The sequence below is a fragment of the Strix aluco genome, chromosome 8, assembly GCF_031877795.1.
Source record: "Strix aluco isolate bStrAlu1 chromosome 8, bStrAlu1.hap1, whole genome shotgun sequence".
Lineage (NCBI taxonomy): Eukaryota > Metazoa > Chordata > Aves > Strigiformes > Strigidae > Strix > Strix aluco.
Genome location: NC_133938.1, coordinates 9243519 through 9260254, shown reverse-complemented (window position 1 = coordinate 9260254; position 16736 = coordinate 9243519). Strand labels below are relative to the sequence as shown.

Here is a 16736-nt window from a genome sequence, read left to right as displayed (position 1 = left end):
GATATGGGTGGCAGGAGGCACATAAGAAGCAGAGACAGGAAGATCCAGTTATTACATCTAAACTTAAAAGACCAACTTTTACAAGTCAGATAGCAGGAGCATCTGAAAACTGATAGCAGGGCAACACAAGGGCTTCCCGTAACCCACTTGTCCATGTCTTGGTTTTGAAGACTCTGAGAGCATATGAGGAGGAAGGACTGAAAATGAAACAACACACTCATTCCACAGCTGCTTTTATCACTTTATTCATATTTCTAGAGTAGATTCTTTAGCAGCTAAGCAAACACCTCAAAGTCTCTCATATTTTATATATATAGAATCATTGAAAAATAAATGATGAGGAATTCTGCAAGTGTTTTTCCAATGAATATGCAGAAGGAACATTATCACCCCAGTAAACCAACTTTGAAAGTCTTCCACTAAAACCCTATAAAATCCAACGATAGTCATAAATTAGCACTAGATTAATTCAAAGGAGAACTTATCCCCCCTCTGCGTACCTTCTAATCCATATCTCCAAGAGGTCATTTTAATTATCACACTGTCACTGCTATTCATTACTCTGCTTTTGGAGACAGAGAGCCAGCGCTGGGCTTTCTGGATGCCTTGGAATTCATCATATGAAGGCATGTTATTCTCCCCAAAAATGTACACAGTTTAACCCCCTCACCTTGAAATGCTGACAATATCAGGTTTGCTTGGTGTTTTAAATAATTTTCCTTCCAGAGGGACATCTCTTTCTTGTTTTCAACTAAGTTCCCCCTCTCAGAGTGAAACTAACTAACTAATGAAAGCTCAGCTAATGGGTGGCTAATGCACAAAGACGATCAGCCCAAGTTGTCAGATCCTGAGTAGCTTGCCCTTTTTCAGAGGCATGCAAAGCCAAACTTTTGTCCTGACTTGTACCTGCTCACTCTTTCTGGCTGCAGTAATGCTAACTGGATGGAAACCATGTGTTGGTGGCTCCCAGGAGGCATGTTGTGATGGGGCTCCAGAAGTACGTGTGAGGTTCTGAGACACAGAATGCAGACCTCAGCCTTGACCCTGCTTGCTTTGTGTTTACTTGTATGGAAAGGAGCTCAAGGACCTTACATACAACTCCCTTCTATCCACTGAGATATAGATATGGGAGCCATAATCAAAGACAGATGAGCACATATGAGGGCCTACTATCTTCCTGGCTGCATGAATGCAACCCAAGCTGCTTTCAGTTCTTCCTAGGATCACACCTTGTTTTAGTGTTGGTCATGCTCAGGCCTTGCCACCAGGTCTTCATTGCTAAAGAATCAAGGAGTACTTTCACAAGGGACAGTAAATCTAAGTTACCTAGAAGGTCTGTTTTAGCCTATATTTCTCAGTTCTTCTTATACCTTTTTATTTATCCCCGGGATGCGTTCTTCTTACACACAGGCCAGCACAAGTACCCAGCTGAGTCTGACTCTGTTCTTAGATCACTGCACTGAAGTCCTGGGAAAGAAGAGAGGAGCAACCAACCCAGCTCTTTTATTAGGGAATGGAGTGTCTGGGGCTTCTAATTCTTCAGGACCACCCCACACCAAGAGGAGCTCATTCAGACCTGTTTCACACATCTTTTTTCACCCTCAGCCTGGTTCATCCTTTCCCTCTCTATCCACTGGGTCTTGGCACCTTCTCTCCTCCAAGCCACCATTGCAGCCCAACTTCTAGCAGAAGACAGTGAAGAGAAGCTGCTTCCCAAGGCTTCTGATGGGTTGGCAAGAGGCACTCTCCCTTCCCATCCCCTGAGAGATACTTGGACTCCCCTCAAGGTAACCCACTTTTACTCTTCAGTTTGAGAACCACTGGCCTCACGCTTCAAATCCACATCACTGGCAGATGTTTCAGTCACACAATACAGGAGACAAGACTGCCTAGTCACAGTGGCTTTGAGCAGGGAGTTCACATGCTGTCCATGTAATGGGAAGGTGGCGAGGTTTTACTTGGTATTTCTTACAGTAGCGGCACGACACTGTTCATCCCTTTCAGCACTACCCCAGGCTCACACTGCTTCAGCTGTACATCTGTTGGGAAGTCCAGTCTTTCTAGACCCCACCCAGTTTTTGCTGGGGGACCATGGCTCCTGCCTGTTAGACAGGTCTTGCAGTGAGTTTCATGCCTGCAGCCTGACAGTAACATTTCTCATATGACCCCTTTCCTCAAATGATCTGACAGAAGAGTAAAAAACCTAACCATGCAGCAGATGATAAACGGCACACTGAGGAGCGCCTGCCTGACTCCCAGAAGCTATTTATCAGGCTTTCTTAATGCAAGCTAACAGGGCTAGCACATGCAATTGGCATAAGAGCTTCTGAGCCTGACACTAAAAGGGGAGACATCACATGGTGCAGCAGGGGAGCCAGGACTCCCTCGTTAGCTCATTGTATGGATTACCCCTTTAAAGAAAGAGAGTGAGACTAGTGGAGGAAGGGGAGGCTTTCTCATTTTAACAAATAGCTTTTCAGCCACCGCAAATGATTTCTGTAAATCTATTGGGTCACTCTTTTTTTTCCCAGAGATGAAGCAAAAAAAGAAGAAAAAAAAAAAAAAAAAAAGCCCTGGAATTGATTTACCATCTATAAATAAAAAAGAATCAATAGTAAAATTTCTAGCTAATTTCCCTCTCCTTCTTTCCCCCTTGGATGATTTGTTATCTTAGAAATACTTGTCTGGGAAAAAAAGAGAAACATCATCAGTTCCAGACCCCGATGTGCTCCTCCGCCTCACCCCACAGACCAGCCCTCCTCTTCTCTCATCGCATGGTGAGAGACTGGTCCTTCAGACGTGCCTGGCTCCTCTTCTCTGGCTTGCTGCCAGCATGGCTGTTCCCTTGGCCCCGTTGGGGAGTGCATTTAAAAAGCGTCAGTTTTTCCTTCCTGCCAAAGGAAGAGAGAGAGAGGACAGGTATTGTAAAACACTGCGGTGTTTCAGCAGCAGGTAGGACGTGAGTGGCGTGTGCTCTGAGGAGAAGCCATGTGTAAAGTCTCACAGTGAAGTGCATCTGTAAGGAAGGCTTTGGCAGCTCGAGACAAATTAGAGGTGGTTAAAGACCAGCTGGTGCCATCCTCCTCTGGCCAGAGCACAGTTAGTCCTTCCAGGAGATTTCAAGGGCTTTGCGCTAGCTCTGAGCTCTCCAAGAGAAGGGTCCCACTGCTTCCCTTTGGGTAATGCACTTACCACTGTTTTCTCCTCACCGCGGCTCCCACACGCCTGAAATGTTTCATTTCATTTCTGCTCATTAACAGCCCTCGTATCAGTGTGAATATTTCCTTCTGGGGCATATACCGTTCACAGGACCGCTGGGTTCACGGGTCTGCTCACCACTGGATTGCCCCCACTGCCAGGGGTGTTCACAGCTGGGGCCAAACTCTTTCGTGACAGACTCCTCCTGCGTGGCTATTTCACCGTGCCCGTTAACTCCAATTATCTAACAGTCATGCAAAACTTTAGTTGTCACTATAGTTTGGAGTGTGGCATTTCCAGCGCACCTTTTGGGCTACAGTCCTAGCAGAGCAGTGGGAGTTTAACTACTGGCCTCCAAAGCAGCAGAGTTGTGCTAAATACAAAGTACTTTTGCAGTGATGCCCCAGGAGTTCACAGGCTAAGAACTGAGATCCTCACAATTCAGCACCACAGAAACAGCTCCTCAGCTTCCCACAGCTTGTCTGGGGGAACAGACCTACTTTGTAAGGCTTTGGTTCCTGATAAATCTCACGACTTGTTTCCCAGACAAAGTGCTGCTGGGTGCGTGTTTATGGTGTGCGTGATGAATGTTTGCTAATTTAAGAAAAAGTAAATCTCTATCCTTTGTTATCAGTTAATTCTGTAACATTTCTGTTCTATTTACTTCTATAGCCTCTGCTTAGAGGCCTTAATTAAAATCCTGCACCTCACAGCCCAGTGCTCTCACCGCCTTTCCACCCTCTGGGTCCTGCCACACTCGTGTTTCACAGCAAGACAGGCACAAGTGACTGGACTGTTTCAGCCCTGAGCTGCTGGACAGTGCCAGGCCTGGGAAAAAATTGGCACAATTCACACTGTTGTACTGGGAGACCTCGCTTTGATGAGAGGCTGAATGACAAGGGGTATGGATCCTGCAGCACCATCCCTCGCTCAGGGAGACTCAGCCAGCACTGGGCTGTCCCAGAGCGGGGATCTTCACCTACCAGCACTGGTGGGTTGCACTGGAACTGCAAAGGTGCCTCTGAGCCAAATGCTGGGACCAGGAGCCAGAGGAACCAGCTCTTGGCTGCCCGCTGGCAGCCAAGGCAGCCCTACAACCATGCCTGTGGACTGCCGGCGAAGAGTGGGGCCCCTCCGCACTCACCCCAAGCACTACCAGCTCTGAGCAGCCATCATCATCCCCTGCGTGCACCAAGCTCCAACCCCATGTGCTGCATCTCCCACTTACCTTGGCAGAGCGTGAATTACCTCCCCTCATCAAGCTGGCTGTGCTGTGGCTGTAAAAGCAGATATGATGGCTTCTCCTTTGTAAAAGCAGCAAAACCTGACTATCCATTCCCATCCCGAGGAAGGAAATCAGACTGCGCTGTAGCCTTGCTCACAGCAGCCAAGGGGCTCCAATGAGCCGTCGGGGTGCCCACTCAGCTCCTGGCCCCCCCAGTACCCGCCATGCCTTGCCAATTTTGTTCATTCACCTTCGCCTGCTATAGCAAGACAAATGAAGAGGGTCCTCTACTTGTGCCTGATCTATTCTTTAAGCGCTCTGTCTGCTCCCTCTAATATTTGTATTTGTTATGGCAGCTGGAGACTCATGCCAAGCTGGTGTTGGTGCTGTACCAGTCCATACTGAGGCACAAACACTAGGAAGGGGAGGACCTATCCATACACATAGCCATGTTACCAAAAGTGAAGTGACCTACCCAAGGCCATGCAGCAGACTCAGGGAGAACTGAAAGGAAAAGAGCTGAGATGGAAACCCAGTTTCCTTGGTCCCTCCCACCCTCTCTCACCCCTGAGGAACTGGGCCCCTCTAAACCTGCCTGTCATAGCAACACAGAGAAACCTGCCTTCCCCACCACACAGGTGTGTGTTTGTCAATGCTTCTGCTTTTATTTGCAGAAGGAGGTTTTAAAATACATTTGGAAAGAATTGAAATAATGTAGGGGCCGATGGGGCACAGGGCTTAGAGGGCTTTACCTCCACCAGCCCTCCCCTCCTCACTGCTGTCACAGCTGCCACCAGTTCAGCTTCTACTGCATCTCCACAGTTCAATCACCAACCTAAGGCACAGTGGTATTTTGAAGAGATAAACACTGAGACAAAAATAAATAAATTAGAACCCTAGGAGGGAGACCTGAAAGGCACACTGAAGTGAGAACAAGTGGTTTCTCTGGTTCTGTGTATAATTACATTGACATGTTCCTAGACAACACTGGAGACTCAAACACAGCACCAGCTGTGGACCAAACGGAGAATCACACAAAACATCGGACAGCCAGCCAGTCAATGCATCCCCTGCCCTGGGGCTGCATCAGCACTGCCCGTGTCACTGCTGACAGCTGCCTGCCCGCTCCCAGAGCAGAGCCAGCACTGGCAGGCAGGCAGGGCTTGGCTCCGGCTGTGCTGAGCCTCCTCTTCCCTACAGACACCGAGTTCTCCGCGCCCATGCGTCCAGTCCACTAGATCAGTGCTGCTGAACGTCATCCCCATTCTCCTCTCTGCAAGTGAAGGAAATGATATAATATGAAACATGCAAAGGGGATAAAAATGGATCTTAAACCTCCATCCTTTTTCATGATTTGGGTAACACAGAAAAAGGAAATCCCGTCTAACCAACAACACTTACAGGTGGGACTTTCAGACACTGGCCTTCTTTAGCAGTCACCCAGGCATCCGCCAAACTGAGGCATCATGAGCATCAAACACTGTTCACATCAGGTACTTGTGACAAAGTGATTATTTTGGACATACTGCCAATTGACAGACATTCATCAAATCACAACTCTGCTGCATGCTCATCGCACATACAACAGTTAATCTTGCAGCCATGCAAACCGTTTTGCAAATCGAAATCTCAGAGGCATAGCAATTACAATACTGAATTTATACCACATCTCTCAGTCAACTAATTGTACATCCAAAAAATCACCACTTGAATAATATGAATACATTCACCTTTACAGCTAAAAAACCCACACTACATGCTTGATCTCAACACAATTTTGAGTTACAGAACCCCATGGGAAAAAAATGCCAACCTCTGATTTCAACAGCTAAATTGCTTCTATATAAATACAGCAGATGCATATTTCACATTGAGGTCTAACATCTTGGTGTTTCCAGTGATGCTCTTTTTTACATTTTGCAAGATGGGGATAATTCCTATTGCTTCTTGTAGCTCTCAGCCTGTCTGCAGGAAGACAAACCCTATACACATCTACTCCAAATGCAGTGTACATGTTCACATCTGAAACAACTATATCTGGATTTTTAATTAGGAAACCTTAAACCTTAAATGTCTTAAAATGCATCAGCAGACGTACAAACCAGGCTAATGTTTTAGATGAGCTGAGCTTTACAAAGCCACTGCCATAGGCACGCTTGTGCCACTGTGGCATTTTGAGCTCTTTCACACACACATTTCATGACTTTTGTTTCCATCCGGTGAAGCAAGTTGAGGTGGGGAGCAATAGATTTGAATTAGTGACACTGCAGCTGGTGTATTAAAGAGGGCCAAAGTAGAAGAAAATTTGTGTTTAAATTGCAAAAGGAGGAGAAAACGAAGTTATCCAAGCCACGTGAGTGGGATCAAAAATGAATCATCAAGGCTGGAAAATAGGTAACCTCTGATCCCTGAAACCAAGAAATCTGGCTGCTGTCATGTAGCTGCTGATCTAATTTTTACACTTTCCCCTCCACGCAGAAGAGACGCGTTTCGACTGCGTCCATTGCAGCTAAACAATCAATGCCTGATTACTTCAAATGCTTCACTCTCAGGGATGCACAATTAACCAGGCCCATATTTGACACTGCAAGGGGAGCGCAGTATTTTCTGGGAATGTCTGACAAGTTTCAAACATAAAAAACACAAATCAAATGGCCCAGCAGATAATGACAGCCAGTGCCCTGGCAGTTAGATAATGTGCGTGCTCCAAAGCAAGGCCAATTAGAAGCAATAAAAACAAATTTGAAATGTTAGAGCAAAGGTCAGAAATCCTCAGCCATTACCACAGGCTTGACTTTTTTTTTTTCCCCCCCCAAGCGGTCACCAGTTTCTGTTTCCAGACAGTGAGCACAAATTCACACTTGCCAGATAACCACCCACCTGTTACAGCAGATTATGACTTCTGGGTCGTACAAACCCACTAATGTGGTGTATGGAGGATCCCAGCACTATCTGGAAATCTCATCAGGTCCATACCTTGTGGCCTTACCTTTCTGAATGCAGGGGCTGGTCCGTACTGCTTATAGAGAAGGCATCATATTAGAGCCTACTCCCCAGGAGAGTTTGCAAATGTCTCTCCCTCTGCCACAGAAGGCATCCTGCTACCTGTTGTCCATCCCTCGGTTCCTGCCCTCCTTCCCCAGCTCACTGCAGCATGGCATACCTGCTTCACCAAGGAGACGGTGCACAGAGGCAGGAATTAGCTTGTAACTGGAACATTATCACACAAGAGAAGGAGAAGTAGCTACAATTACAAGCAGTGCACATGGCTCGGACCCAGCCATTGTTGTGTATCTTTTCTGACCCTGGAGCAGGAAGCTGCAGAGAGTATGAGAATAGGTTTGGTCTTGTCTCCTGTCCTCCTATTTCCTAAGGAGTAGCAGGAGAATAATGGGTTGCACTTACCTGATGAGATGTAGCAGAAAATTATGGTCTCTTGAGCTTGTTCAAGTTAGCAATATGATATTGGGATTAACATGCTATGTACATCAGACATTACCCATGTCAGCCCACCTTGCACATAGCAGCTGTCTCTGCTTTCAGAGCAGAGTGCTCTGTCCTGCTCCTTAGAAATACAGGGAAAGTCCAGACAGGGGTAGGGCGTGAAATAACACAAATGCTGTAAATCTGCCTACCAAGCCCTGGCTTCCTCAGAGCAACAAGCCCAAGGAAGGAAAAGACAAGCAGGTGGTTATCTCCAGGCGTATCTATATGAAGATGCCTGTGAGAGCTAATCCAAATACGTTTAGGGTGTAAATGTAAAGCTGATTAGTGAAACCACAGTAAGCTCCTATGTGGATATGCTCCTTCAGAGTTAAAGTAGCCATAATTCAATGTATTCATTTAGCTCATTTCCAAAAATAAATTAAGGTAGAGTAAATTAAATTAAATCAGCTGACAGCACCTTCATTTTGAAAGGGATTGTTAACATGGACCCAATCTACTTCATACAGTAATGCAGATTATTTTCTCCTGGTGGGCCACCTGTCAGGCACAGTGGCTCCCCAGGCTAGTCTTGACATATTTTTGCACACCCTCTGTTCGGGGACTATCTGAAAGCAGGACCAAGCCAGAGGTGTATTTGGCTGTTTGCACGTGCTTTAGTGTGTGTGTGCTTAAATCCAGGGTAAAATACTTCCAGCCAGCACTCTGATTCCCAAGTGCTTGACAAGGTAATTGTTGTAATGTGGTATTTTGGTGAGCCCTCTGCTGGGAGCTGGCCAAGCACTGCAAATCTCCCCAAACTCTTCAAATGGATCCTTTTCATTGAACCCACGCAAATGTGTCACTGTTTAAAACCTGAAAGGTTTTCTTCAACGACAGCTACAAGTATCAAGAGTTGCATAAAACATGCAGACGTGTGTGGGAGTGAGTTGACAGATTATAATTACCAATACAGAATGGGGAAAAAACAAAAATTAATTTTTGAGGCAAAACATATAATTTGCCCTTAAACCATAGTAGTGCTCCCATTACTAATGCAATTTACAGCCCTGGAAATCAGATTGAAGTTGTTTGACTCCTTAGCAGTTTGGTGGGTTTTTTTAAATTTTCCTTTTAAAGGAGCACCGGCCAACGTGGGAGGATAAAACAAGGGTTTTTTTAGACATTCATATGAGCTTTGCACTGCTTGAACACGCAGGGAGCCAGGTAAGACACGATGCAGGGTGCGTCTGTGAGGTGGCATTTCGGTGCTAGCTGGTAGGATCACGCACCAGTGCAGCCCTGGCCAGCCCTGCCAGTAACATAAGGAAGACTTTTAAATACAGTCTGGTCCCACTTGTCCCTACAAAAGCAACACAGCTATAGGGCATCCATGGACTAGGTCCTGGTGAAATCCTGAGATAGGTTGCAATCCTCCCTCCAAGGGAGCAGGAATGGTGATGGAGAGTTTTGCAGCTGACACTTTTTTTTTTTCTGCACCCATTTCATTTCCTCCTTTCTCTACAGATTATATGTGTTTTTTCTGACCTTTCTTGGGAGCAGCACTGGAGGAAGGGAAACAAACTATTTACTTTGCAGTGTCTGCACACTTCAAGAGGCATCGACAGTAGCGCTTATGATACTGGCACAATTTTGGTTCCTTGGGACTTTCTGGATGTCCCTTCACTCCCTCGGGGTGTTGTGGGGTCAGCTGCTGGTGTTACAAGTAGCCTCAGTAGGTGAAGAGCCTGCGTGTATCCTCTGTGGGGAAAGGGCATGGCCAGACCCACAAACATCTTCAAGACTGCTCTGGGGAACTTCTCCTTGAAGACTCAAGTCAGTTTTATTTTGCAATAACAGAAAAAAAAAAAAAATATGGAGACACTGAATTTGCTCTTAGTAGCAGTGGTAACCCTTCAGTGTGGCTGAAATGTGCAGCTGAAATGTGAACTGCCTCCTTGCCCACGTGTTGGAGAATGTGGAGTTTGTTTGGCTCACACAGACATTTCATTCAAACCAGTTTGCTAACTGGGCTATGTTTTCCTATACTAACACATGCCTATGCCCTTTCACCAGAGCCCAAGGAATGAATGGCTCAAAGATGACCAGCAATATCTCCTTCCATGTGAGAGAAGCCTTGAGAAAAAAAGAAAAGGTGCCCTATTTTTCTTTTTCTCACAGCAGTGCAATGCTACTGTGCCCTGGAAGCTGTGTAGTATTTCAGATCTCTGTTGCACTGAGATCAAATTTGGTCTAGAACATTTTTTTCTGTTTATTAGACTCTTCTCTTAGCTACTGAAAATGGTGGGGTAAAGATGACAATACAGTGATTTAAGGTTGGGAGAAGTGAGCTGGGGATCAGCAGAGCCCCTAGAGAATGACAAGAAGCAGCCATCTATATAAAGCAGACAGGTGGCTTCACTCCCAGCTTGCTTCACTCCCGGCTCTCACGTGAGTCGTGGCCAGGTCAAAGAAAGCACTACCAGATGTAGGTGAAACCTCAGAAATCCTGAAGGCAGAGCTTAAAAGTGTAGAGAGGAGTTTTTATGAAACACAGGAAGAGGTGGACTGGGAAGAAAATCCCAGAGACAGTGGGACAGAAGAACCCACACACAGCAGGTGCCAGAAAGCAGCAAATCCCTGGGATGGTATCAGTCTGAGTCTTGTAAGACCACACAACCTCTTGACACAGCTCTTCAGTGTCAAGATGGGGCTCAAAACTTGAAAGGCTGAGTTGTCCTGGCATAAGTGCCTCTGATCAGACTGTGTCCATACAGAGGAAGACTTTCCTCAGTTCAGCTCAACCCAACATGATGCAGATGATGGTGCCCATCACCTCTGACGATGAAGAGACGGTCCCATGGGCCTATCCAGCCTGTTGGATACGCAGCTGTGAACTCATACATCATCATTAAGGCTGCAAAGTCAAGCAGCAAAAGGAGGAATTGCTGGAATAAAGGCTGTCAGAGTAATTTTAATTCAACCTCCTGACAGACATGCTTCTGATGTGGTCTTTAATTACCTCATCACAGCCTACTTTTTCTTCAACAAGACTGCTGCTTCATTCAGGGCACGATGGACAGACGACAATTAATGAAGGGCCAGTCAATATTTTGTTCTGTCCTTTTTTTGTTCAGTGTGCTCCAAGCATTATTTGCTGCATGCCATAAAATACCTGCTCTTAGACAGAATTATTCATCTTCTCCTGGACTTTTCTCTCATGTGTCACTGCAGCAACTATAAGCAGAGAGTCTGGGTTTTACCTATAGGAAAACGTGGTGCAGACATGAGTTGCATGACTAGCGAGGCCCAGGTGGGATTTTTCAGGGTTTCTGTTCAAAGCCCGGCTCCTCTAACCTCAGCCAGAGCTGTAAGCACTCCACACTTCTATAATTTGAACTCCAGTGTGTCCAGAAAATGAGAAACATGGAACTGATGGCTCTCAGAAAAAAAATGTTAGTGGTTTAAAGAGGCAACAGCTCCTCTGCTTATGCTGTGCTGGAGCAGGGCTCTGCTGCCACAGTCAATGAGCCAGAGTGAAAGAACAGAGTAATGCTGATGTGGGCAAAGGGGCAGACTTAAGGCAGTGCAAAGTGACTGGCATTTGCGAATTTTTCAGCAAAAATTCTGTTTTCCTACCTTAACCATTTTGTGTAACAGCTGTACTCACCTTTCTCTTAATCTCTTACAAATTTTTCACCTTTTACCAAAGATTTCAGTGGAGGACTTTTCTCACTTTCAACCCAAGCAATCTTAACCTTTACTCTGGCACAAGTAGAAAGAGGTGAGTGCAAGAGAGAGACTCGGTAAGAGGAAGAGCTCCCTGTGCCACTGGCAGCATCAAGGGAGCCCCACTCAAATGGTTTCCAGTGAGTGCAGTGTGAGCAGAATTTGCTAGTCACTGAGCAACTTAAAAAAGGACAGTGACCAGAGAAGAAGGGCATGAACCTTCATTGCCACCCGACAGCCCCTTTCTGCACTGTGTTCTCCTGCTCTGTGCCCACTTAACCCAACCTTAAAGAGACTTCTTTGTGTCCTTGATAGACTTCTCTGAGCCTCTCTGAAGCATGTCTAAATGGCAGCACTCTCTTCTCCAGCAGCCTCTGTAGGCAGCACAGAAGTCTCTTTTACTCTGTTAGAAATTCATAGGCCTACTGGCTTGTCACTCCAGAAAATGTCCAGCATTTTCAGCAAGGCTTCTAATTCATTAGCTCACATAGGAAAATGTTCTAACCTTCCTGCCCTCCCCAGCTGAGTCATTGATGCTTTACTATCTTGCCACAGACACATCACCTTCAGGAAAACAATTGCTTAGCATGCTGATAACGGACATTATCTTTCTGAACTGGGTGTTTGTTTGGGATCACAGGGTCTTCCCACGCTGAGGACTGCAGGACACATTGGGGTTACTGTTTGAAACAAGTCCTGACCTTCCCTTGCAGGCTGTGGGAAACCCTGCACAGCCACTGGGCTGGGCTGCTGGGGGACCGGGGGGAAGGTTGGAGGAAGCTCAGCCAGAGAGAAGGGGCTGAAGAGTTCTGGAAGGGACTGGATAAGCTGTAGTGGGAGGGAGGGTGAATGGGAGAATAACCATGCTGGACAGGGTGGGGAAGAACTGTCTAAGAAGTTAAGACAGTGCTGAGAAAAACCCCTTTAAGCATTTCATTTTCATGTCTGGCCTCTCTACAGAGTCAGTGCACAGTCCAGAGGTCTTTTCAGGGATCTGAGCTATTTGGGGACTTGAGGTTTGCCCAGAGGTTCCTTTGGTTGCAGAGGGAGCAGAAGCTGCTAAGCTTGATGTCTATGGCCTGCAACTGTGAACACCTCCTCTCACTGGTGAGGACATGTTGGGAGGAAACAGGATTGCCCAGTGCATAGTTAGGTGTGCCGAAGCTCACCCCAAACCCTTCAAAGACCACAATGATGGGTTCAACATTAATTTCTAGCAATTTCTAGCCATTCAGGGACAAAGCACAGCACCCCAACTTCCCCCCGCCACTGGCAGGCTTGGCAAAGACTTGAGGGCTCCAGCCCAAACCTCACTTCCATGGTGGCCTCTTGGGAGGTCGGTGGAGCCTGACTTCTGGGAGGGTGGTGGGCACAGTTCCACAGAGAGGAGCTGAAGGGCCTGTCTACAGGTGACACTTGTCCCAGGGACTTCTGTAGACAAGGGCAGGTGGAATTTAACCACAGGTCCAGCCGACCAGTTTGATTCACTTACAGGCACATAAGCACCTTATACAGATACAGCTGTTTCTCTTCACCTCTTGAAATAAGCTGCACAAGTATATGGGATAGCAGAGGGTACCCTAGCTCCAGCCTCAATCCTGGTTCTGTAACCAGAGCTGTTTCATCAGTTCTTGCCTTTTGCTTCAGATGATCCTAATTCAGTTCCCACTGAACAGCCCACATTGCCTGTGCTCTAGGATGGCTGTTGTCAGACAGCCTGACTATGTGGACTAAACTCTTGAAAGGTGCCTAAATTTGGGTACCAGCCATATTTCTGACTCTCAAGACCGTCTCTCCCTTTCTGTGCCTCAATTTCCTTTCTCTGCAACGTGGTGATACCAACATAAATATTTCCTTCTTTAAGATCTTTCAGTCAGATGTGCTCTGGAAGTGTTGCAGGTTGTTGCTATTTCCAGGGCTATCGTTACAACACATTTTGGCTGCACTAATTCCCTCAAACAGAAATTCTTTTGCCTGTAGTAGGCTGGGACAAAGCAGCCAATTAGTTGTCCCTTACACATTTATTAACTCTGCAGCTTTCTTTCAATGAGTATGTGGAATCTGGTAATGTTTTAATATATTTTCATAAACTGTGGGCACAACATGTCCTGTTTCAAGCTAATAACCATGATATATAATTAGTCCTGATTACACAGATATTTAGTATCATTTTATATATTCCAATCCTTTCCTAGTACCACTGCCTAGCCAAGGCATATTTAAAGCCACAGCCATCTTCCTTCTGTTTCCCAGCCGTTTGCAAGATTTTCTTTTGGACAGGTTTGCAGTTAACATGACAGCTTCAAAGAACAATTTCATTTCATTGATGTACATTTTATATATATACAAGCTCTGATCAAATGTCAGGTGACAAAGCCCAGGATACAAATAGAAGCCATTTGTCTACTTAGAGGGAAAAGCTGGTATTTGAAAGCTATCAGGAAATTAACAACATGAATCTTTAAAAATCTATTCCTTAAACATCTGTTGGCTTTGGGCTGAACATCTACCGTATTTAGGATTTTACTGCGAGGTAGCACTCACCAAACAAAAGATCCCTCACCCCATTAGGCTCTGGTGGGGGAACGAGAAAAATCTGCTCTGTGCAACCCGATTATAGATGTGTATCTTTCCCTGCTGGCGTGGCTGTCTCTATAGAGATGGACATGGATATTTGATGAGATTAAAATGCTTCAGTTACCACTGTCAGTGGTTCTTTAATTTAAAATGAAGAAAGCAAACAAACATTCCTTTTGATGAGGTAACTGAATGATGGTACGGAAAAGCACTTTGCTGTCAGGTGGTAATTAGGTTCAGTAATAGTTGTGGGTTTTTAGCCTTGGAGGCTGTGGCCCCTGGGAGTCTGAGAGAAATGATACATTCAATTTCCGGAGGAGAGGAAGATGCTGAATGCTTTTCTCTGCTAACCCTGCAGGTCTCTGCAGATAAGAGCATTCAGAACTGCAGTGCTGACAATCCTCCTTGAGCCAGCCTAAACTGTTGTGTCAAGATCACGAACACAGAAAGAGAGATGGACTCAAAGCTGGGCATTTAAACACCTAACAGTCAGGCTGTCTCTGACCACATATATAAGGAACTGCCAAAATGGCTGCACTGAGAAGATTTTTAAAGGCTGCAGAAGGAACTCCAGCAATTGCTTTATGGTCTGGACTGATATTTGTAACATCCATCTTATGCATCACTAGAAAATCTTCAGTAGGAAAGTGTTGCTTCACAAACAAGCAACTGTTCCCACAGATACTTTTTTAAGGGGGGGGGGGGGAAAGTGGGAAGAAGGAAGTGAATTTCAAGGCTCAGCTGCCTCCGTTGCCAATTTGGAATTGGCTTTTCCATTGAAAAATGTAAATTATATTTGGTTGTGCTATTAAGAATTGAAACCCAAATAAAACATTCCAATTGGCCCAAATGCATTTAATTGGGAATTTTGAGTTTGGAGGAATTATTGCCGTGTTCTCAGAACAGAGGCAGATTTTGAATATGGCGTTTCCCATGAAACAGGAGCTCTGGTTCCTGGTCTGCTCCCCTCCTCAGGTTATTACACAGCTTTGCCTGTTCAAGGAATGATGGTTCCCAACAAATGGTTCAGTGGTATCTCCCCTGCTCCTCACACAAACTAAGCGACACTGAAAGGACACCAGTTGGCCAATGCCAGACAGAGGGCCAACAGCACTGCCAGGGATTCAAGCTCAGGCATTTCAAACCCTCTGTTCACGCTTCTGTGCATTGCTCACCAGTGCCTTACTTCACTTCCAAAAAGACTTCCTTTTGGACAGACATCCACTGAACTGGTTGTAAAGCTGTAGTAAGGATCTATGGTGAGAGGGCATCCCCAGGTAAAGGGTCCCAGTTGGACTGGCAGAAGGAACCTGCCATCTGGCTGCCAGCACTGCGGCAGGTCCAAGGGGAGATGAAGAACCCTGCCTTTAGCACAGGCTTGCCAGTAATTTCCTGAAGCACTGAAAAAGTTTTCACTTCCAGAATTAAAACTTTTCAAAATAAAGTGGGTCTGATTCTCCTCTCACTCTCAGGAGATAAATGAAGGGTAAGTCCATTAAAGATACTGGTGTGAGATTGGTGTACAGCAGACAGAATTCAGGAAAGATATCGATATCTCCAAAATCCTCTGAATATTTTTTCAGACATAAACCAGGTATCTTTCCTGATCATAAATGCTTTATTTCCGAATGGAATTTCAATAAAATAAGCAGAGTTAGACTAGCACACTTATTATAAAGCCATAATGCAGTAGCACTGAAGTTTAGTCATGAAAGGTATTAAAAAAACAGCCCTGCTAAAGCAAGAGAAATTGCTTTCTGACCTACCGAGTTTTAGGAGTAGGTGCTAGTGGTCTCTCCACCAAGGAGTTCAGCCTGTAGTAATCCAAGAACGTCCTGGCCACATTTCTTCCAAGCTTCATATCTGTGAGTTTTTAATTAAGGAGCATTTTTTTGAAATAATTAAAAATAATAACAATAAAAAAGCACAGTCTAAAGGTAAATTACTGCTATTTGATGCATGAGCAAGTTTTACATTAACCATCCCACAGTACTCAGGCTTCAGGCAAAATGACTTACGCAAGCAGATAAAGTGGGGGTCATCTTGTTTTCACAGGCAGATGCTGCATAAAACCACAGACAGGAGGAAACAATCTCCCTTTCCCCCCATGTCTGGTTGCAGATCCCGTGGTGGTCATGAAGTAATATACTAGACAAAGGGGCCTTCCAATTTTCACATTTGGGGAAAATAATTACCTAAAAATGCTTGGATACAGGCAGTATTTCTGTGCTTGTATCCAGGAAACGAGGTCAGCAATGTCATGGTATGAACCAGCCACGGACCAGTGTACAAACTCAGGGTTGGGATTAAAGCTGTAGCCCTCCAAACCTTTAGCACTGACCCCCACACTGTCCTGGGAAAATATACAGTTCTTTAACTGTGTTGTGTTGAGGACCTGACATGGTGATTTTAGCACTGAACTGGAAGGACAGTAGATTACCTTAAGGAGGTCAGCAGTAACTCCGGGGGCTCTTCTCTGCTCACTAGCCACGATTCCTCCTTCAGCTAACCCTGAGCCCAATACTAGGCAAGTGCTGCACATTAGAGCTGCCACAGAGACCTCGCAGGCACAGGAACCAGAGCT

The 16736-nt window shown here is 45.6% G+C and overlaps 1 protein-coding gene across 1 annotated transcript in view; it reads right to left on the bottom strand.

The window, feature by feature from the left end:
* Window positions 1–229: 229 nt before the first annotated feature.
* Window positions 230–16736, bottom strand: part of LOC141926403 (BEN domain-containing protein 5) — a 971122-nt gene continuing 954615 nt past the window's right edge. Inside the window, exons 13-14 of the mRNA XM_074832076.1 lie at window positions 15919–16015; window positions 230–2891 (exon numbers count right to left, since the gene is read on the bottom strand). Of these exons, the coding sequence (XP_074688177.1) occupies window positions 2768–2891; window positions 15919–16015 (221 nt within the window). The 3' untranslated portion in view covers window positions 230–2767. The remainder of the gene's footprint in view (window positions 2892–15918; window positions 16016–16736) is intronic.